The sequence below is a fragment of the Cervus canadensis genome, chromosome 24 (assembly GCF_019320065.1).
Source record: "Cervus canadensis isolate Bull #8, Minnesota chromosome 24, ASM1932006v1, whole genome shotgun sequence".
Lineage (NCBI taxonomy): Eukaryota > Metazoa > Chordata > Mammalia > Artiodactyla > Cervidae > Cervus > Cervus canadensis.
This window is the reverse complement of record NC_057409.1, coordinates 2,141,554-2,163,682: the sequence shown is the minus strand read 5'-3', so window position 1 is coordinate 2,163,682 and position 22,129 is coordinate 2,141,554. Positions and strand designations below refer to the sequence as shown.

The 22,129-nt window shown below is 56.8% G+C and overlaps 1 protein-coding gene across 3 annotated transcripts in view; it reads right to left on the bottom strand.

The window, feature by feature from the left end:
• Positions 1 to 22,129, bottom strand: part of PAX7 (paired box 7) — a 107,413-nt gene that overhangs the window by 31,081 nt on the left and 54,203 nt on the right. For all 3 annotated transcript variants that reach the window (XM_043445911.1, XM_043445913.1, XM_043445912.1), the window contains exons 5-7: positions 19,790 to 19,989; positions 12,001 to 12,166; positions 10,622 to 10,824 (exon numbers count right to left, since the gene is read on the bottom strand). In XM_043445911.1, the coding sequence (XP_043301846.1) occupies positions 10,622 to 10,824; positions 12,001 to 12,166; positions 19,790 to 19,989 (569 nt within the window). The remainder of the gene's footprint in view (positions 1 to 10,621; positions 10,825 to 12,000; positions 12,167 to 19,789; positions 19,990 to 22,129) is intronic.

Here is a 22,129-nt window from a genome sequence, read left to right as displayed (position 1 = left end):
AGGACGACAGATCCGTCTCTTTGCATTCTTTCCCACCATGCCAGGCAGGTCTGGTTGGCTGAACCCCCGGCTTGGTGGGAAGCCCGCCAGGCTCAGGCTGGGGCCCCAGAAGGTTGGGGAGGGCGGGGAGGGCGTACAGGCTGGAGAGAAGGGCTGGCCCCCACCCGGAGACCAAGAGGCCGGGACTCGTAGCTCTGTTTACAAAGAACTCCCGGGAATCATGGACTCTGCGCAGGAAGGATGGTTCCTAACTAGCAGGTGGCCCACCGCGTTCACCGCGCAGATGGGGAAACTGAGGCCCAGAGGGGCGAGGCATCTATCAAGGTCACACAGTGAGTCAGAAGTAAAGTCCGGAGGGAACTCAGATTGGCCGACTTTCCAGCCAGTGACCAGGCCTGGGCTGGGCTGAGCCAGGCCTCCAGTCCCAGAAAAGAATGGCTAATTCAATTTCTTTTTTTTTTTTTCCTTTTCCATTATGGTTTACGACCGGATATTGAATACAGTTCCCTGTTCTCTACATGGGACCACGCTGTTTATCCGTTCTATATATAATAGTTTGCTAATCCCAAACTCCCAATCCACCCCCACCCCGCACTCAATTTCTAAGTAGGGCCGGGAGAGGCAGAGAGGGAAAAATGTCACTCGGTGAGTTCCTCCTCTGTGCCAGGCAGTGTGAGGTGTGTCACACGAACCATCTCGTTTATTTCTCGGAATAATCCTACAAGGTGACTGGTATTGGCCCCATCTTCTGGAGGAGGAAACTGAGACTCAGAGAGCTCATGTAACTTGCCTGTGGTCACACAGCAAGTAAGTACAGACAACCTGGGGTCCAAACCCTGGTCTTATGATCACTTCACTGAGCCCAAGATGTGTCTGAATTAGACACCGTTTCAGCATTTGCCATATTAGTTGCTGCATATTGGAAAAGACCCTGATGCTGGGAAAGATTGAGGGCAGGAGGAGAAAGGGACGACAGAGGATGAGATGGTTGGATGGCATCACTGACTCAATGGACATGAGTTTGAGTAAGCTCCGGGAGTTGGTGATGGACAGGGAGGCCTGGCGTGCTGCAGTCCATGGGGCCGCAAAGAGTCGGACACGACTGAGCGACTGAACTGAACGATCCAGTCTGCACCAGCCTTCTGCTCCTTCACTGATTTTCCTCTGAGCAAATGCTACAGCTACCCCTTTGGGAAGCCTCCTCCAAGAAGCCTTCTTTGACCACGCCCTCCCTTTTCTGAACTCCTCTGCTCTTGCCATCCTGTCTGACCAGAAATCCCGCTCAACTGTCAATAACTGATTCTCTTGTTCTTTGGTGAGTCTCGCCCAGAACAGATTTGGGAAGAGCAGAGACAATCGTGTGTATTTCTTTTTTGCGCCTCCCTATACTGCGTGTCGGGCTTCCCGGGTGGTGTCAGTGGTGAAGAACCTGCCTGCCAATGCAGGAGACGTAAGAGACATGGGTTCCATCCCTGGGTCAGGAAGCTCCCCTGGAGGAGGGCATGGCAACCCACTCCAGTATTCTCGCCTGGAGAATCCCGTGGACAGAGGAGCCTGGTGGGATACAGTCCATAGGGGCACAAAGACTCAGACACGACAGAAGTGACTTCGCGCATGCATGCATACTTTGTGTTAATAACAGGTGGTAAACAAATGAATCTGAAGGGAATTGCACGTAATGACATTCAGACTAACTCACCAGCTGCATTAGAAACCTTGGGTACAGACCAAGCTGCGTGTAGCACGGCCTGCAGTACGCCTAGGGGCTCACCAACATTTGTCGGAGGCCCACTGCGGACCAGACGCCGGATTCTGTGTGTCACCAGGATGAATCATCACACGCACACAGTATGAAGACCTCGGTCCCTCCATCCAGTGGTGCATGGAAACATCTAGATCTCCCCTTCCCTGCCTGATTGCACCACGCCCGGGGGAGGGGCAGAGGTCAGCTCCCACCTATGCCTTCTCAAGGAGAGGGGTCTTGATCGCTACAGATGCATCACGGTGGACCAAAAAAAAAAGAGGACCACGGTGTCTGTGGAGGGCAGCCCTCAACCTGCGGCTCTCATCCAGACTCAGGGAGGCGGGTTCAAGATCCTGTCTCCCCAGAACACCGTTCAGTCCTCTAAGAATGGATAAGGCCGAGTGCATGCATGCTAAGTCACTTCAGTCTTGTCCGACTCTTTGCAACCCCATGGACTGGAGCCTGCCAGGCTCCTCTGTCCATGGGATTCTCCAGGCAAGAATGCTGGGGCGGGTTGGCATGCCCTCCTCCAGGGGATCTTCCTGACCCAGGGATCGAACCTCTGTCTCCTGTAGCTCCTGCACTGCGGGCAGATTCTTTACTGCTGAGCCACAGGGGAAGCCCAAGGGGTGCCCTCAATGATAAAAAGGCCCCAAAATGACCCAGAAGCCAGGCCCTCCAGTTCCTAGCAGGACCTGCCCATAGGCATGACCTGCTCCCATCACTAGCCTTCAGGAAAGTTCCCGATCCCGGTCGAGCCTGTCTGTCCGCCCGCCGACTCTCCTCCCCTCCCAGTCCCCTCTACCCAGGAAGAAGGGGTGAGAAAAGCAGAGACATGAACACGGGTCTGTTTTCACAGGAGACGAGGGCCCCTCCCTGTGGGCTGGGGCTGGGCTCTGACTGACGTGAGCAGGTGGCTGTGTTTGGCGAGCAGCCTCCAGGGGGGAAATAACTGAGCCTTTCCCACTGAGGTAGGTTAACCGTGGACAAAGGGAAGCTGGATGTGAGAGCAGGATCTTGGCAGGGTCTGTCCCCCTGGGGGCTGGGAGGGCTGAGGATGCCCAGGACCCCAAGGCTGACGCTCTGAGCACGTGCTCATCCTTGCCCTGCAGTGGGCCTGGCTGGAGTCAAGCGGAAGAGGCGCTGGGCTGCGGGGAGGCCTGATTAGCGGAGTGGACACTCCCCACGGCCCCCAGTTGGTACCCCGAACAGGGCTGTGACCAGGGTTGGCAGATCTGTGACTGGTTGGGGGCGGGGGGTCTGGGAGCTGGGCTGTTACTGATGCAGTGAAAGCCAGTTGGGGAGGGCAGATACTGCAAAAGGGCATTTGGCTTTAGGTCCAGGAAAATCTGGCCACAGACTCTCGGTCATTTCCACAAGCTGACCGCTGACCCTACACCATCACCACTGGTCATCGTGAGAAATAGGTGGTGGGGTGACTCAGATGGCTTTCCCCTAATCCTGGGAAAAACCAGTGTCCTTCCAACCGGGGTTGGTCACTCCTTCCTCCCCAGCTCATCCTTCCCCGGGGCCCGGGGGCGGAAGGGGACAGATGGCCTTTCCTGTGCTTTCCACTCCCTGCACCCTAGCGTCCTCTCTTCCCAAGACTGGAAACCAACTCGGGCATTTTCCAGTACTGAGGGGGAGGGGGAGAAAGAAGAGATGGGGGCCAGGACAACAGAGTTGGGAGGTGGGTGGAGAATTCATTAGGCACCTGCTACAAGGCAACCCACTCCAGTATCCTTGCCTGGGAAATCCCGTGGACAGAGGAGCCTGGTGGGCTACAGTCCATGGTGTTGCAAGAATCAGACACAACTTAGCAACTAAGCCACCACCACATGCCAGGCACTATACTCAGATTCTCCTTTAGTCTTCACAGCACCCCTGGAAAGGTAAGCGTCATCACTCGCATTTTCAGATGATGAAAGGAGGCCCAGAGAGGTTAAGCCAGTGACCCAGGCCCACACAGCAACTTGGAAAGAGGCAGAACCAGAACTCCAACCTGGCTGCTCCCTGGCGGAGGCCGTGAAGTTTCTCTTGCCCCAGGCTTCCCGGGAGAGACCTCCAGGGACAGGGAGAGCCTGGGAGAGACCCTGAGAAGGCGAAGGGAAGGAAGCTGGAGGCAGAGGAGCCGTTGGGAAGGGAGGGGAGGGAAGGGCGGGGCAGGGCCCAGAGGAACGCTCGCTCACTCGGCTGGGGTTAAAGCCCCATGTTCCTACAACCCGCTAAGCCGGAGAAATGAATTCTGATCCCTCCAAAACCCAACCTTGGAAAATGTGCGAGAGAAGGGTCTCCTTTCAGGGGAGCGGGAAATCCTTCACACCTCCTCCCGACGCCCCGGTAATGCCAGGATGTCCCCAATCTGCTTTGAGGAATGGAGAGATTAAGAATAATAAAAAAATTGCAATAAAATATGTGTGAAGGAGGGGGTAATTGTGGACAAACGCAGCATTCAAATTCATTTTTCAGCTCTTTTACACACCATTTCAATCTTATTTTCTGCTTGTTAATGAGATCTTGTTGCCTGGGCTAGGCAAAACCTTCCAATATCAGGACGTAATTGCACATAATTTTCTCTCCTACCAGTGATTTGCATCAGTTTTTTAAAAATTCTGGGCTATTTAACACCCCACGATCCCCCTCCTCGTCTTCCTGCCTACAAATCTCCTACCCCCTCCTCCTTCCCCGTCCCTGGTCCAGCAAGACTCATTTTAAATGCTTATTATAGACGCAGCGTCGCCAATAAAGGGGGAAAAAAAACACACAGAGAGAGGAAGTGAGGGGGAGAAAAAGGCAAAAGGGAGTTTCCAGTAGCCACCGCGTGAGGGGCCTGGGCTCAGTTCCCCAGCGCCAAAGGACCACCTTGATCTTATCCCACCAAGGGTGAGGGGACGGTGACATGCGTGGGTCAGGCCCACGTGCCTGAGACTCCCATCGCCATCACTCACCTCTGTGGCCTTCAGCAAGTCACTCAACCTCTCTGAGCCTGTCTTCCCAAGTTCCAGGGGGCTGGAGTCACTTCCCAGAAGCCAACGGGCTGATAAGGGACATGGCACCCGTCGATGATCAGCTCATGGAGTGTCTTTCCTTTGCTGGATCAGGTCCCCTGGAGGCCTCAACGGATGCCAGGAGGGTAGCAGTGGGATTCTACTGTGGAGAGGCATTCAGGAGACTCCACCAATAAAGAACTGGAAGGCTCTGAGCCCTGTCCCCGCTGATCTAGGGAGGGGGAAGCTGGGCTTTTTGAAGACGCAGACCATGAGCCTGGCCAAGCCATTAATTGCCACTGTGGCCTCAAAACACAGTTTCCCCATATGGATCACAGGACCAGCCTTCCGGGGCAGACACGAGAGAACAGCATAGCGGGCTCTGGAGCCAGACCAGTCGAATCCCAGCTCAGCCACCTTTCCAGAACCTACCAAGGGGCCTGGCAGGTGGGAGGGGCTTAATTAGTATCTGTTAGATGGGTGGATGGATGGATGAAAGTTCAAAGGTACTTGCTCAGTCCTGTCTGACTCTTTGTGACCCCATGGACTATAGCCCGCCAGTCTCCTCTGTCCATGGGATCTCCCAGGCCGGAATACTGGAGTGGGTTGCCGTTCCCTTCTCCAGGGGATCTTCCCGACCCAGGGATGGAACCCAGGTCTCCCGCATTGCAGGCGGATTCTTTACTGTCTGAGCCACCCGGATGCTGCTGCATATCTCCTTTTCCTCATCTGTAAACCGAGGTCACCAAGCCTGGCTGGATGAGAGCTGGTGCAACCTTTAGCTCACGCACGGCTGGCCCACGGTCAGCACTTGCTCTGTGGAAGCTGTCAGCGTCTCTCTTACGGGAGATGCAGTGATCACCGCCATGTGATTAACTTCACACTTAGAGACTACTTTTCACTTTTCGTTAGTTCCGTAGGGGGGAGATTGTAAATATGTAAATCCCTTTACAGGTTCCTCCACATTAAGCTCCAGAGAGGAGCCAAAGGCGATGACGCCGGGGCGGTGTGATGGAGCAGGAGGCGCCTGCTTCCCGGGAGGGCGCCCACTGCAGGGGCCATGGGCCCGGGGTCCCCGCTCGGCCGCGACCCCAACGCTGCGATCTGGGTGATTTTCTCCCGCTCTCTGGGCCTCAGTTTCCACTTCCAACTCAGATGAGAAGCTGCCTCTAAGAAAGCCTGGAGAAGAAGGCAGCCCCAGCTGCGGTCTGCTTCCCCAGGACATGGCAGCACAGACCCCGCAGAAGCCCCAGGACAGGGCGGCCTGCCCGTGGCCTCCGGTCCTCGTGACCCTCAAACTAGCAGATCCTTGCTCCTGATTCTTTGCTCAGAAGCTTGGATAGATCAGCACTGATTATGATTCTGTGGCCTGTCTACCCCATCACATTGGGAGCTCTCCAAGACACAGCTGTGGGTATTTCCAGCCCCAGACTGGGGCGTCTACAGACAAGGGGCCTCTCTTCCGTCAGACTCTGGGATCTGAGCACAGAGCCCCCGAGTTGCTCCTCAGGGCGGGGGCTGTGTCTCCCTCATCGCACTGGGGGATCCAATGACCCGAGTGGCCTCTCTCTCTCTGCCTGTCACCCTTGAAAGTGTGTGCCGCTCACAACTCCGAAGCAAGGGCTGGTACAAACCGCTCCAGCCGCAGGAATGGCGTCACCCGAAGGGGTGTCACCGAGGGTCCTTTGGTCCTAAGCTATCCGCAGCTGGTTTCTAAGAGCTGCTTCCAAGCAAAGCCAGGGCTTTAACCGGCTGACTCTGACTCCCTAATGCCGCCAGGCTGGGCTCTGCGGGTGGGTGAGGGCCTGGGCCCCGAGGGAACCAGGCCTCAGGGTCATCTACGCCTCTCAGCAGGCTCTTGCCCATATGACTCAGCCCCGCCTGCTGGCCCCTAGCCTGAGGTCCCAGCCTCAGTGTTCTCATCCACGACATGGGCTGAAGGAGCTTTTCTCTCCACTGAGCTGGATGGACTGAGATGGTTTCCCCTCACTGCCCATCAGTTTCAAAAAGAGAGCAAGGGTGTGCATTTCTGCGAGGCAGGAGGGCACGTGGGTGGGTCGATCTCAGGCTCTAGAAGTGAGGGTTGAACCCAGGCTCTGTCCCTGGAGAAGATCAGTACCGAGGGAACGCCACAGGGCCTCAGGAAGTTTAGCTGTCCCTGCTGAATGTATTCAACGTGTTGGCATTAGACACGCTGCCTGCCGTGCTGTTTGCCGAGGCTTCTTGCCTGTCTGTCCGGTTGCACCGCCAGCCCCGCTAGAGTAGAGAGGTCCATCCCTTACGTTCACTGAGTTACCCCAAGTGCTGAGAACAGCGCCTGGCGTGTGGCAGGCACTCTGTGACCAGGTGTTATATCAGAGCCAAGGACAGGCATAGAGCTGAGGTGGGTACATGACTTCTGCCATGAGATTCCGCTGGGAAGACTCTCCGTGGGATCTCTGAGGCTTGAGGTACCCACTGCCCAGGCTGGGTCCGGGTCCAGCACCCAGCCCCTGCCCCGGGGAGGAGGCAGGTCCTCCCCAGGCAGCCAGCTGGCGTGACGAGCAGGCGCGCAGCAGGGCCCCAGCAGAGCCCGAGCCTCATCCCTTCGGGCTTTTGTAAGCACAAGAGCCGAGGCTCTCTTGGGGGACGGCGGACCTGTGGTCCCGGATGGGGGAGCATGCCCCCACGGCCCAGGTGGGCTCCGTCCTCTCCCCGTCGCCTGGGGGCAGCTACAGAGAAACCCCTCCTGATGGGAACACGAGACAGCACGATGCGCCTGTCTTGGTGGAGAACCCCCGGCCTCCCGCTCCCAGGACCACACAGATGGGCTGGAAGTGTGAAGACGCTCAGACAGCAGAGGACGTGCACAGAGAATCAGAGCTCAGAAAAGCCAGAACGTCCACCTAAGATCCCGAGACAGCCCCTCGCACCTTCAGGAAGCGTTTGCAGCGTGACCCCGGCGGCGTCCACACCCGGAAGCGCACCCAGCCTGCCCCGCCCTCCAGCAGCTGCCCACCTCCCGGTCCCCTCTGCCCCTGTCAGACCCCCCATCTGTCTTCACACCTTTGGTGGGAACCTCCGGACGGGTCTCCAAAGTTGCCTCGATCCATCACGCCCCACATGACTGTCCGCCCTGAGGGACGGGGCGGAAGCCGGGGACCTCTCAGAGGAGGGCAGGGACACGGCCAGCTTTGGTCTGGCTGCCCACAGCAGCGGCTCAGGCTCTCCCCTTCCTCCCCTCCTCCCCGCCGACGTTTCTGGGCCCAGACAGCACCCAGAACCTCCTTATCCTTTAATCCCAGTGCTGAGCTGCGCTCCCCAAGCTAGGGGCCCCTTACTTTGCTAGTTTCTCCTCTGCCCTGTGATGAAAGTGCTGCTTTCGGGGCTAAAGCTCAGCCCATACTGAGACGGGGGCGGGGGGCCCTGGGAAGAGCAGCAGAGGGGAGCCAGGTGCCCTGGACACACGGGTCCGGCCCGGCCAACATGTCCCGTGCCCGCTCTGTGAAGGGCGCTGGAGGGCCCGCTCAGACTCAGCACCCTCTTCAGATTTCCTCTGATTTGTCTTGTATCATGAGGCTGGGCCCGGGCCCCATTCTCAGGTACAGATGTCCTGGGTCTCTGCAGTTATCCCTACCCGGCTGGCTCCGGACCCCATCATGTCTAAACCTGGCTCTGGAAGGTTAGCTTGGCCAGTCAGCCCTCGGCACCAATGAGATGGAGGTGGTGGCCTTGAACCCCAAAGAGGCCACTGAGGCTCCACTGGGAAAACATTCTGGTGGCAGACTGCATCACCTCCACCAAAGGGGGGCCCAAGAGGGCTTGGAGCTTCACCACGGGGAGCTCTGCCTTCAGCTGCTTCCATTCACTGGGCACTCACGACTCTGCGCTAGACCTGGGCTAAGAGCTTTACGTCAGTCATCTCAGTCAGTCTTCTCAACCCTATGATGTATGAGCTAGCAACACCCCCATTTCGTGGATGAGAAAACTGACCTGTGGAGAGGGGAAGGGACCTTGCGTGCGTGCTCTCTACACGTCCGTTTCCCCATCCATGAAATGGGGATGACGCTAGCTCGCACCACACTCAAAGGGTGGAGCTGAAATACAGTCAGCCCTCAGGCATGCTCAGTCGCTTCTGACTCTTGGCGACTTCATGGCCGGTAGTTCGCCAGGCTCCTCTGTCCGTGGGATTATCCCAGCAAGAATACTGGAGTTGCCACTTCCTCCGGCAGGGGATCCTCCTGACTCAGGGACTGAACCCATGTCTCCAGCGGCTCTGACATCGGCTGGTGGAAGCTTTACGACTGAGTCACCTGGGAAGCCCCAGTAAGTCCTCAATGACACACATTAGCTGAGGCAAATAGAAACGTCCCTCAAACATGCAGAAAATTAAAGGGTATTAAGCAGGGGAAATATTTTAGGCCAACGGTGGCTTGTTTTTTCTATTCTTGCCAGATAGTAAATGTTTTAGGCTTTGCCAGGCCATGTGATCTCTTTGGAAACCACTCAACTCTGCCATCATCAGAGCACAAAAGCAGCCATAAATATGTAAATGAGTGGACATGGCTGTGTTCCAATAAAACTTTATTTACAAAATCAGGTAGCTGGATGGAAGTGACTGGTGGGGATGCAGCTGGCCTTCTCTTTGGTCCCTCTTTGTCTTTAGGTAACCGATTTCTCATATTACTATATTGTCCTGGCGATGGATGTGGGGCGAAGGACGGAGAGAACTAATGTCTATTTGACCCCTATTTTCTGCCAGCTCTATGCTGAGTGCTTTGACCTCTTAGCATGCTGAAGGCAGAGAAGGCCCTTCTTAGGAGGTTAGCAACTCTTTATTTAATCACTCTTGTTTAATGGGGGATACACCAAGGCGCAAAGATGCTCACTAGCCCGACTCCCTGAACAGTGGGGCTGGGGTCCACCCCCCCCAAGCCTCACCTGTCCTTACATCTGTTCAGATAAGTTTGCATCACACGTATTCTCACCACAGACATGAGACAGGTGCCTCAGAAGGTGGGAGGCAGGGCAAAATAAGCCTTGGATTTAATTCTTTCCCTGTGGATATCTGAGAGCCTGTTATGGCAACAAAAATGAACTCAACACTTCTTCCAGTTCGCTCTGATTTCAAGCATCACTGAGTCCTGCCCCCCGGGCTCACCAATAACCGCATCAGCTCTAGCTTGTCTTTCCGGCTTCATCTAAAGATGGTCCCACCACTTCTAACAGCTCCATCAGGCATGGAGTGACTTAACCAGCAGCCAATCACACGTGAGGGAACAGAGTGCCAAGACCCAATGGGAGCAGAGTTCCTGGGCTAGAACCATCCCTCCCCCACATCTCCGCCCAGTTGATTCTCTCCACCAGTAGGACGTGGTCTTGCCTTTCACCCTCTGGTCACTCTTGGTGACCAAAGGTGGGAGATGGAGCCCAGGATGAGATCTAAGAAGGACTACTGCTTCTAGAACAAAGCCCCAACCGCAGTTCACATCCCCTAGGAAACAGTGCAAGGCTTCCATCCATGCACTGAAAATGCCTGACTTTTATGGTCTGCACAGTCATGAAGCAGGTGATGGGCCAGTTTAATAAGCTCTGGGTGGTGAGAAGTATGGAAACCTGTGATGGAAACCGTTTCTCTGCAACTGCTCACTGGGTCACCGATGTCTGCGACTTGCAGATGACAAACCCAGGGTGAAAGGCTCACAGAACAATGGCAAGTGACGGTGGGAGCGCACCCCCCACCCCGCCTCCCACATAAACCCTTTTGAGTTGACCAACAGCGAGCGACGTGGCGGAAACCAGAGACTTCTTCCCCAAGGGAGAGCCACCTGTGTCCCCCCAGAACCCTCACTGGATGGGCTGGCAAGCCTCTGGCCCCTGGGACCGTGGACAGAGAGGCGGGGCCCCCTACCTGAGGCGACAGGCCGTTGCTGACAGGGTTCATGTGGTTGGAGGCGGCCGCTGGGCTCATGAAGCTGTCGGAATAGCTGGAGAAGCCGTGGCGGGCTCCGTAGGCAGAGCTGGTGTCCGCGGCTGCGGCCGCCGCGGCCAGGCCCCCCTGGTGCATGGTGGACGGCGGGAGCGGCTGGGGTCGGTGCACGGTGCTGCCCCCGTCTGCAGAGAGAGCCAGCAGAGGGTCTCAGCCAGTGGCCTGGCCCCAGAGGGCAAGCGGGGCAGGCACCTCCCATCTGGAAGGCAGGGCCCCAGCCCGCTTCTCCCGACCTCCATCCGGCAGAGTGGGTGCAGGGGGCTGCCTTCTCTCACTACTGGTGATGGGACACCCGGCTTCTGAGCAGGACATCAGCAACTGGCAGGCCTCGACTGATAACCAGTCAACATTCCAGACAACTTCTAGGCACCTACTGCGCACCGGCCCTGTTCTCAGTGATTGCCACATAGTAGGTGCTCAATAAACCTTATCTGGGCTAAAAGTCAGACCTCAGCGAGGACTCCGTCAGTCTGCTCAGGGCTCTTGGGTAACATCTGGTGAGCACCCAAATCACCAGTGCTTTCACAAATCCCAGCTAAGGGTATGAAGCCAGAATGATTCCCATTTTACAGATGAAGAAACTGAGGCTCAACGGGGTCAGGGCCTGCCCTTGAGCAAGGTGATGCGGCTAGGGAGCAGGGGGCCAGGGTTTGAATGGCCACTCTGCTCCCAGCCGCTGGGCTGCTCTTCTCTGTCACAGCCTCCCACGTGGTCTTCCAGCAGATGGGACCGCCACCGTGGGCGATGGTTCCGTTTCTCATCTAGAATCACAAAGAGGCCTCTCTCCCCAGCTTCTAGAACTCCAGCCTGCCCGTCCTTTAAGAGGAAGCCATGGGACAGAAGTCAAGCAGTGGGGTTCCTGCTGTGTGCTGGGGGGTGGAGCGGAGGGAGCAGGGAGGGCAGACCCGGGGGCAGGGACCAGGGAGGCGGGGCGGGGGGCTACCCTTCTCTACCTACAGGGCCCACCACCGTCTCTTCTGAAATTTATAAGACCTAAGAGATTCATGTGACTTTAAAGTTTGAGAAACTCTGTTAAATGTGTGCATGGAGGTGACCTTGCTTATCTTCACCTGAATGCAGAAGGAAGAGGCTCTTTTATCTTGACTGTCCACATCAAAGCAGACAAACGGTCGTTAAAAAGCAAGAAAAACAAATAACCTCTCTCCCCTCCTCCCGCCAAAGAAAACGATTTTTATCCCTTCTTTGTTGAGGAGGGGAGAGGGTGGGGGTTGGGGGAGAGGGGAGATAAGAGGGGCGGGCGCAGGGGCGGGGCCGAGACGCGGGATGCAGCTGTCACTCACCTTGGGAGATGGTGGTAGTGGGGTAGGTGGAGTCCGGCAGCTGGTAGGGGGGCAGCGTGGGCATGCCAGTGGGCGGGAAGCCACCTGGCAGGAGGTGGTTGAACGCTGCCAGCTGGTTGGCTCCTGCCTGCTTACGCCAGCGGGCACGGCGGTTGCTGAACCAGACCTGGGGGACGGAGAGCGGAGCGTGGAGCCCCCAGCCTGGTTTCCGGCAGGGCGCTGAGGCACAGCTAGAACCCGGCCCCTGCGCCATCACCCTGGGTCCAGCCAGTGTCCTCCGAGGGAGGACAGCCTCACCTTCCTGCAGCTCAGGACAGTTTGCAAACACTTTCATGGGCAGGATCCCATTCTATCCTCATGACCACCCAGGGAGGAAGTCATTGTTATGATCCCCATTTTACAGATGGGTAAACTGAGCCCCAGAGAGGGTGGGGGCTTGCCCGCGTGACAGGGTGGCCCCGAGTGACTCTCAGCCCAGTGCTCTTTCCCTGCAGCTGCTCCTGCCCAGAAGGAAGTCAGGGGGTGACCATCCTTGTTCACCCACGTTGCACACGCCTCATCTCCTCCAGGAAGCCCCCAAGGAGGAGGCCACACATCCAGAACCCACCTGAATGAGACCCACCTGCCAGACTCAGATGCGAAAGCTAGCTCTGTGTTTGGGGTCTGAGGCCCTGCTTGGCTTACACTGCACAGGCCCCCGATTTAGGAAAGCCCACCCCCCGACCCCCACCCCAAACACAGGGACGGATCGATAACCTAACATCTCTGAGTCTCCCTTTCCTCCGAACCCTGTGCTAGCGCTTCCTATGTCTGTCTATACACAGGCCTGGCCTGCCCTCCTAGTCCCACTGACCAAGGGGGAAACTGAGGCTCACAGAGGTGAAATCACTTGCCCATGGCCACATGGCTAGTCTGTAATGGATGTGAGGTTCAAAGTTCAGTCAGTCTGACTTTCTAGAACCCTCTTGTCTGGATTTGCAGCAAGTTCCCTGAAATGGGCCAGAGAAATACGAGAATGAGTGTGCAAAACAGGGCTCCTGAGAGAAGGTGCTTCTCCACCTTTGGACTTTGCACATGCTGTTCCCTCCAACTCAAACACTCTTCCCAGCGCTGGCTCCTTGGCCTGCAGGGCTTGCAGAAATGCCTCCTCCTGTTCCCGCGAGGACTGCCTGCCTCAAAATTACTTTAGGCCAATCTCCATCCTCTTTTCTCAGGAGGCCTCCAGCTGTGAGCTCCCTTACTCAAACAATTATTGTCTGTATCTGTTTTTTCGTCTCCCCTCTGACCCTAAGCCCCGCAGGCAGAGGCCAAGCAATCCTGGCCCCCTGCTCACACCTCTGTAGGAATCCTTGTTGAAGGAATGAATGAATGGAAGGCAGAGGTGACTCTGGTGTGTCTTTGCTGGTGCTGCCCACCCCCCAAGGCCCAGTGGGGAGTCGTCCCCTTCACGGGTGAAGACCTAGGCCTCCCCTGGCACAGATCACTCGAGACCCCCAAACCTCTGGTCCGTGTCTGCTGACCTGCGGGAGGGGGAGTCTGAACAGGGGTGGAGGGGTGTTTGTGTCCCCTCATAACATGTCTTTTCTCTGATGGGAGAAACGGAATTCAGTTTTCCGAGCTGGATGTACAGAGCTGCTGGCTCTGACCTGTTCAGGGTTCACAGAGAAGGGAGATTCGGTGGCCAAATAAAGATAAAAAACTGGCTTCCACATAAAACGACGGTCCTGGCTGCTCCCACCTCCCCAGGGCAGCGAGGGCTTCCCCAGGAGCGTCCAGGGTGGATGAACGTGTCTGCCTAAGGCTGCCTGTGAGCTGTTTTCTTTTAAGTCAGCACTTTTCAAAGGCAGGGGCTCCTGCACTCCGAGGTGGAGAGACCTCCCCGGAGGCAAGTGACATGGACGTTAGATAACCTCGAACCACTCCCATCTCTTCCGGGCCTGGGGTGTGTGGAAGAGACCTTCTCAACTGGGGGCTCAATGTCCTTCACGCCTTCCTAACACTCATCAGGGCCTTCCTGGTGGCTCAGCTGGTAAAGAACCCGCCTGCAACGCAGGAGACCCCAGGTCGATTCCTGGGTTGAGAAGATCCCCTGGAGAAGGGAAAGGCTACCACTCCAGTATTCTGGCCTGCAGAATTGCATGGACTGTATAGTCCTTGGAGTCGCAAAGAGTCAGGCACGACTGAGCGACTTGCACACACAACATTCATCAACCTCCCTTTCTAAAGCCCAGGGAGGACGCCCTGGCCGGTGACGCTTTCCTGAAAACCCTTCCCACGTCGCCTCATGTTCCCTGTGTGTGTGTGTTTCCAGCTGCCGTCCTTCCATGAGAGCGATGCGTGCGTGCGTGCATGCGTGCGTGCTCAGTTGCTCAGTCCTGTCTGGCTCTTTGTGACCCATGGACTGTAGCCCGCCAGGCTCCTCTGTCCACAGGATTCTCCAAGCAAGAATACTGAAGTGGGGTTGCCATGCCCTTCTCCAGGGGATCTTCCTGACCCAGGGATCGAACCCACATCTCCTGCCTTGGCAAGTGGATTCTTTACCACTGTGCCACCTGGGAGGCCCCTGAGAGTAATATGCATGTTTGTTTTAAAATACGCTGATTTTATTTTATCTTTTTTTAAAGTAAATGAAGATATGGATATGCAAAAGTGGCCCAAATCCTGAAGATGGTGGAGAATGATTTATGTTTGGGACACTGCTCTGGTTTCGTTTGTTCAGCGAGGGTCATCTGCAGATAAAGAGGACTCAGCTAAGGCGGAAACGTTCTCCTGCCTTCTCTCCTTGGCCGCCTTGCACCTGCTTTCCTTACTTCCCTCCTTCCCATCTCCGGCAGCTCCCGGGACTCTGCTCTGCATCAGGCAGGACAGCAAGGACAGAGGGTGAGCAGGACAGCAAGGACAGAGGGTGAGCAGGACACGGTCCTAGTCTCAAGCTGCCCTTGGCCTGGCCACGTGACAGACAAGTCAAAGGACAGCTGCTCTTCAGTACAGTCAGCTTAGGCGGGCTGGCGTGCGAGGTGCCATGAGGTCTGAGGAGGGGCTTCCAACTCCTCCCAGAATCTAGGAGGACTTCCTGGAGGAGAGGACATGGCTTTTGCTTTCTCTCTCTCTCCTCTTCTTCCTCACTGCCCTATTTCCACGGGGTTGCCCCCAACCCAGCAGGCATCTCCATCTTCACAAAGTGTAACAGGACACAAGAGTAGGGGCTCTGGAGTCTGATCACTTGCCTGAATTTGAATCCTACCTCTGACTCTTAGCTAAGATGGGCAAATTCTGTTATTCCTCTGAGCCTCACTTTCTTTGCTGCTAATAGGCTCAGTTTTAAAGAATCCTCCTGCCAATGCAGGAGCCGCAGGAGACCTGGGTTTGATCCCTGGGTTGGGAAGATCCCCTGGAGGAAGGCACAACAACCCACTCCAGTATTCTTGCCTGGAGAATCCCCGTGGACAGAGGAGCCTGGCGGGCTACAGTCCATGGGGTCAGAGTCGGACACGACTGAGGACCGAGGACATGCACAAACGGCAGCCCCTACCTTCTCGGTGGTTCTGGACCTCAAAGGGGTTAACACAGGCCACGTGCCTATTTAGAACAGCATCTCCAACGCTTATTTTGCTGGAAAGCCTCCGACGTCTGAACTGGAAGGGCTCTTAGCCAGTACGGACTGCAAGTTTCCTATTTACAGATGGAGAAACGGAGGCTCCCGGAGGGACGGTGGTGGACCCAGATCCACCCAGAATCTCTGATCAGGGTTGAGTCCTTTGAAAACAGAGCCTGAGTTTTATTACTTATTTTTGGTCCTTCTCTCCACATCTTGCCCTGAGAGCAGGACACTATAGGAAGTATCTGATGACTGAGTTGAATGTTTCATCCGGCCCTTCTTCCAATGCAGCCCCGAGGAAAAGAGCATGACAGACTCAGGCTTGGGTCCCAGGACAGCCACTTACTACCTCTGTCTTTAGGAAGTTGCTTCTGCTAGGGAAAGGTCAGGTTTCTCATCCGTAAAATGGAGAGACTGACTGTCCCTGCCTCTTAGGATCACGGTAAGGATGATGAAGATAACACATGTAGGGCATTGAGTGGTGTGCCCGGCACACGAGAAAGGCATCATGAATGTCATCCAGTGTAACAAAAAGATTCAGTTTAAGTTATTCATTAGCGAGTCCCGCTAGTGCCTCCAAAATGGGATTCTATTCAGAGCTCCCGCCTGTCCCCAAGCAAATAGCAGGGCTCCAAACTGGGACCAGATGAGCTGCACGCGGCCCTGGTCCCTGGATGCCATTCATCTGGAGGACGGGATGTTCTCCCAGGCCTTGTGGGAGACACCTGGGCTGGCCTTGGGGCCTATCAGCTCTCAGCCTCTGTTTCTAGAAAAAACACGCAGACTTCGGGATCTTGGAGCTCAGGAAGAAACAGATTTGTTTACCTGCAAGGAAGATGTCTGAGAGCTGGGGGTCGGGCCCCCAGCTGTTTAGAAATGAAGACTCCTCCGGGGAAAGGAGACACTGGTCCCCAGCCACGTGTCCTCCTGCCTCACGCTCCTTTCCCACCCTTCACGGTGGCAGGGCTTCCTGCGGATGGAGATGGGCATCTCCGCCAGACATTGGGTGTACCATGCAACCCCACATAATGCCCCGCAGGCTTCCGAGGGAGGCTCCTGACCCTCTGCTGGGGGGCAGGGCTGGCGGGGAGGCAGAAGGGGTGCCACCCGCGTGACGGAGCCCCGACCTGTGCCTACCGGCTTCTGAGCTGATTTGGACGCCAGCCCTGTATTCAGCAGGGATTTCTGTCTGCCGAGTCCCTGGTGCCTAGAACAGTGCCTGGCACAGAGGAGGTGCCCAATATGACTGCTAGATGAATAAGCCTGGGGTTTCGAGGGTGGCCAGAAATGGAGCCGCTGAGAACAGGTGAACGTTAGCAATCACAGCCGCTGCTCCGGGCACTTCCTGAGTCTGTGTGTGGGTCTGTTTACACGTTGCCATTTAGTCCTCGGGACGAAGTGGACCCTGTTATCATCGTCTCCGTTTTGCAGAGAAGGAAGCCAAGGGCTGAGGGGGTAAGTGGTGGAGCTGGGATTCGCGCCGGGGCATCTGAACCACTCTGGCACCTCCCAGTGCCACTGAGACGAGACGACACAGGATTGTCAGATCCTTGAACTACAGGCTCTCAGAATCAGAGGCCAAGACCTCAACAGCATCCGGCCCTAAAACCCACGCAGCGCTCAGGGGGCTTCACGGCCCCTGCCGCCCCGTCCACGGCAGGGACCCTCTCACCGGGCTCTCCATCGCCCGGACATCGCACTTTGGCTCGAACACTCCTGCCGACGGGGGTCTCATCACCTCCCAAGGCGGCTCTGACTGTCAGTAAGTCAGGATCCTAGAACTTTAAGGAGGCTTCCTGCTCATTTAGTTTGGTCCCTTTATTTATAGATGAGAGATTAAGTCTCAGGAAAGGAAACCGAATCTGTTGAGGGTGATACAGCTGATCAGAGGCAGAAACCAATGGGAACCCAGCCTGTGGCCCCTGGTCGTGTGTTTCTGTCCCTTCATGTGGGACTTGGGACATTTTCCGGTTGGTCCTGGTCCCCCCTCCCCAGCCTCGCTCCAGGGCCTCTCAGAGCAGCCGTGTCCTCCAAGATTTCTCTTCTCCAGGCCAAATGCTCTATTATTCCTGTCTTGATTTGGGGGGTGGGGGCAGTCAGCCTTTGTTCATTCTTTAAAACTCAAAATGTATCGATCCCTTCTTTGCTGGGATCAGGCCAAGTTCTCAGGCCAGGAGTCGGGGGAGGGCCAGCCCTGCCCTGGAAGCACTGAGGGTCTGCGAGGGGAGCAGCACGTGGAGGATGGCTGCCTGGGCCCCCTTGCCGGGAGGATGGCTGCCTGGGCCCCCTCGCTGGGAGGATGGCTGCCTGGGCCCCCTCGCCGGGGATGTGCCTGGGCTCTGGCTGCTCCCGCCTGTTCTCAGCGCCCCCTCACCCTTGGACCTTGAGTGACACCTGTTTCTGAGTCCCCTGGGCCAATAAAAGCACAGCCCTGACAGCCAGGACGTTTTACAAGGAGCGGTCAGGCCTCAAGGTGGTGGGAAGCAGCCGTGGCCGCCAGACGTGGGAATGAGAAAGCGCCCAGGAATGTGCCCAGGAGAACAGCTGCAGGGGGATCAGAGGCGGAGGAGGGAGGCCTGGGCCGGGCAGCTCGGGTGTCACCCGGAGGGGAGGGGGCTGGGACGGGCTGAGCTGGCTGCAGCCGCCCATCCGCGCCTCCCCGGGTATCCCTGCGTGCAGCCCAGGGCCCCCCACTCCAGGAGGGGTGGGGTGGGCAGAGGGAGGTACGCTGGTCCCCGGAGCACTCAAATGCCCGTTGGCTTCTAGCACTTTACTGCTTTCAAATGCCAGGCTCAGCTCTGAGTGCTTTTCTCCTTTCCAGATGGAAAGAACCTGGGCTTGGCATCCACAGGCTGAGCGCCAGGCGCAGCTCAGCCTCCATCAAGCTCTGTACACACATCCCCAATGCCGTATCACTTCTCAGACTCTGTGCCTGTGATGAGTGACCATCCTGGCCTGACAAGGGGGTCGGAGGTTGCCTGGGGTCACATAGGAGAAGCCCCCCAGCAGAGATGCCCAAAAGAAGCTGATCCCTCTCAGGATAGAAGAGCGCCCAGTGAGCAGCTGGGGGCAGCCCCTCGGCAGACTCAACGCCCCATTCATGGAGGGGCCAGGCCAAGACGGGCTCCCACAGGAGCTGCTCATCAGCCCCCTCTTCCTCCTCCGCCCCTCCCACCCCCGGCCCCGACCCAGCCAGGCCCCCAGAGACTCTGACTTAGGGAACTACAGACATTGTGCAATCTGAGAACTCAGCTCCGGGAGAGGAGGCGGGTCCTTCCCCCATCCCCACGGCAGGCCTCGAACCCCAGACAGACACGGCTCTTTCTGTGCCTCACCTTCCCCAGGCCCACCGATCAGGCACCACGCACTTTGCGGCTGTGGATGTCCAGAGGGTGTTCAAAGTCTGCTCACCCTTCCCTGGATGCTTCTAACCGGCCAGGAATATGTGCCCAGGCAGCTTGCATGCTTCCCATAACAGGAAACTCATTACCCACCCTAGGAAGCTAGGTCTGTTTTGGAAAGTTTTTGCCCTCAATCTTTCCTCCCCTCCTCAGAGATTGGGAAGTTTTCCTATTTCCTGAGCTCCTTCTCTTGTGGCTGAACTACTGTCCTTCTTCCCTCCGTCCCTTGCCCTTTCCTCCTCTCCCTTTCTGTCTCTCCCTCCATCCCTCCTTCCGTCATCTTCCTGAAGTTCTTGTTGGCAGGAGGGAGACAGTCCAAGTCCTCACGGCCCCTCCTGGCATCTCTGGGGCTGTCCGAGGATTGGTTAGTCAATCAACTCACGTTTGCTGCCCATTTACTCTGTACCAAGTCCTGGGGGCATTACGTGTCTACACAGCCCCTGGACCACTTGCTGAAAAATCCCCACTCCCACTCCAGGGGGACCCCCTAGCCCCCCAGACCCTGGCCACCCCCTCTCCCAATCCTGCTCCCCAGATGACGTGTGTGCCATGGTGCGTGCTTAGTCGCTTGAGTCGTGTCTGACTCTTTGCGACCTCATAGACTGTAGCCTGCAAGCCTCCTCTGTCCAGGGGACTCTCCAGGCAAGAATACTGGAGTGGGCTGCCATGGCCTCCTCCAGGGGGTCTCCCCCAGCCAGGGATGAACCCGCGTCTCCTGCTGCTCCTGGCTGCAGGCGGCTTCTTTCCCACAGAGCCGCCGGGGAGGCCCCTCCAGAGGACGCCCGCTCACCTGCACGCGCGCCTCGGTCAGCTTGGTCCGCTGCGCCAGCTCCTCTCGGGTGTAGATGTCTGGGTAGTGGGTCCTCTCGAAGGCCTTCTCCAGCTCCTCCAGCTGCTCGGCCGTGAACGTGGTCCGACTGCGGCGCTGCTTACGCTTCAGAGGGAGGTCGGGTTCTGACTCCACGTCGGAGCCCTCGTCCAGACGGTTCCCTAAGGCCAGGTGAGAGGGCAGGAGAGGGCGGGGGCCAGTGAGACGGACGGGAGCTGCGTGCCCATCTTCGGGCCCCCACAGCACTGAGGGTCAGAGCCCTCTGAGCACTGGAGGGACGTCCCTCACGCGCTGTGTATCAGAGGGAGGCCGGGGCGCGACCTCCCTGCCCCCCACGGGACTGGGTAAGCACTTTGTGGTCCAGCCACATAAAAACAAAACCCTGTAGTTGGGCATTTAGGTTATTACCACTGACACGAAAGGATGCCCATGACATAGGACTCAGGGCGTGGTTTCAAGATGAAGCACATTTCTCAAAATTCCTAGAACCAAATTCTCCAAAAGGGGGAGAATTTTCCCCATATATTCACCATACCTCAATCAACGTGACTTTAAGAAGAAGGCAAGGAACAAACCTGTGTGCAGAGACGAAACCCACTTTTGGAGAAAGCATGCGTCACACGTTATGGAACACTACACTCAACAGATAAACAAATGCGAATCTTCAGGGTGACAGAACTTTTGTTTTCTTTTTGAAATTTGTTTACAGTTTAATATTTTTAAAATGATGATCATTTAGACAATGACACTATTGCATCTTGGGAAAACAGTGCAGAAACTAAGTACAAAAAGAAGCCGGAAGAAAGGGAAGGACTGAGAAAGGGGGCAAACGCTTGTGCCCAGGGCTGGAAGTCAGGAAGCTCTGTTTCCAGCTTGGTTCTCTCCCAAATGCCCTGAACTCTGACCTTGGGTCTCGGTTTCCCCACTTTTCTCTATGAAAGGTTTAGACTGTGTGACTTCCACACCCACGCCCTTCCTGGGAAGTTCCAGAATCACTGAGTGATCTTCCAGGTTGGAGGGGGCGACCTCACCTGATGATCTTGGCCATGACCATGACTCCCACCCCATCATCCCCAGTAATTTCCACCCTGGAGCCTCGGGGTGGGGGAAGGCCTTTGCGTCCTTTGCAGAAAGAGCTCGGGAGTCTGGGGCCAGCTCACTTCCTGACTCTGAATGGGCTGTCAGGCCAGGCACCTACTCCTGTTCTCCGTCTGGGTGAGGAAGGCTGCAGGAAGGGCTAGATCAAGCTCAACAGGCAGGGCTGAACACACCTTGGGGACTGAACTGACTCTCTGCCCACAAAGCTTGGGCCTCTTGCCCATCCCTGATCTGGCAGGAGGAATGCTAGCGAGGGGCTCGCTGGGGCTCTGAAACCGCACCCTCGGGGATCCTGGGGGACCTAGAGGGAGCGGGGAGAAGGGGGCTGGTGAGAAGAGGAGACCAAGGACGGGAAGAGAGAAGGCAGGCAGAGACCAGCGCCCTCCTCGCCACGCCTTGCGTCACTTTCCTCTCCCCTCCCTTTCCACGGCCGCCTTCGGTGTTCCTGGAAGCGTTCTGTTTCCTCCTTCGCTCTGCGGAGCACTGACGCACGGACTGCGCACGCCAGCCGTGTGCGGGGAGCTCACCGGAGCCAAGCCTCAGAGCCTCAGGGTTTATGTGCCTGCACCACAGACGGGAGGAACCGAGTCACGGAGAAGTAACTGAAGCGCCAGTCTCCATGAGGGTCCACGGCCACACTCAGCCCCTGCTCTCCTGTTCCCGTCCTGTCCCTGCCCAGTGGCTTCAAAGGTTGGTGACATGAATAGGTCGAGGCCCCTCCCGCAAGGGACAACCTTCTCCCAACCCTGAAAACAACAACACACCTAAGGTAGCCTCTCAGATGCCAAGTGAGGGTGAAGGAACAGGCCTTCCAGGCCGGGGGAGGAGTGTGTGCAAAGGTCTGGCACGTCATAGCGCACGGTGGGCGATGCTATCGTGGGGCAGCGCCCACGGCTGGCAGGTCTCGGGCAAAGCCCCTTTTCCCCAGACCACCTCTCCTCCATCCTGCTGACACGGCCAACTTCCCAGGGGGAGCTAGTGGTAAAGAACCCGCCTGCCAATGCAGGAGGCATGAGAGACTTGGGTTCGATCCCTGGGTCGGGAAGATCCCCTGGAGGAGGAAATGGCTCCCCACTCCAGTATTCTTGCCTGGAGAACCCATGGACTGAGGAGCCTGGCGGGCTAGAGTCCAGGGAGTCTCGAAGAGTCGGACAGGTCTGAAGGGACTTAGTTAACATGGCCACTGGGAAGTCATCCCTGCTT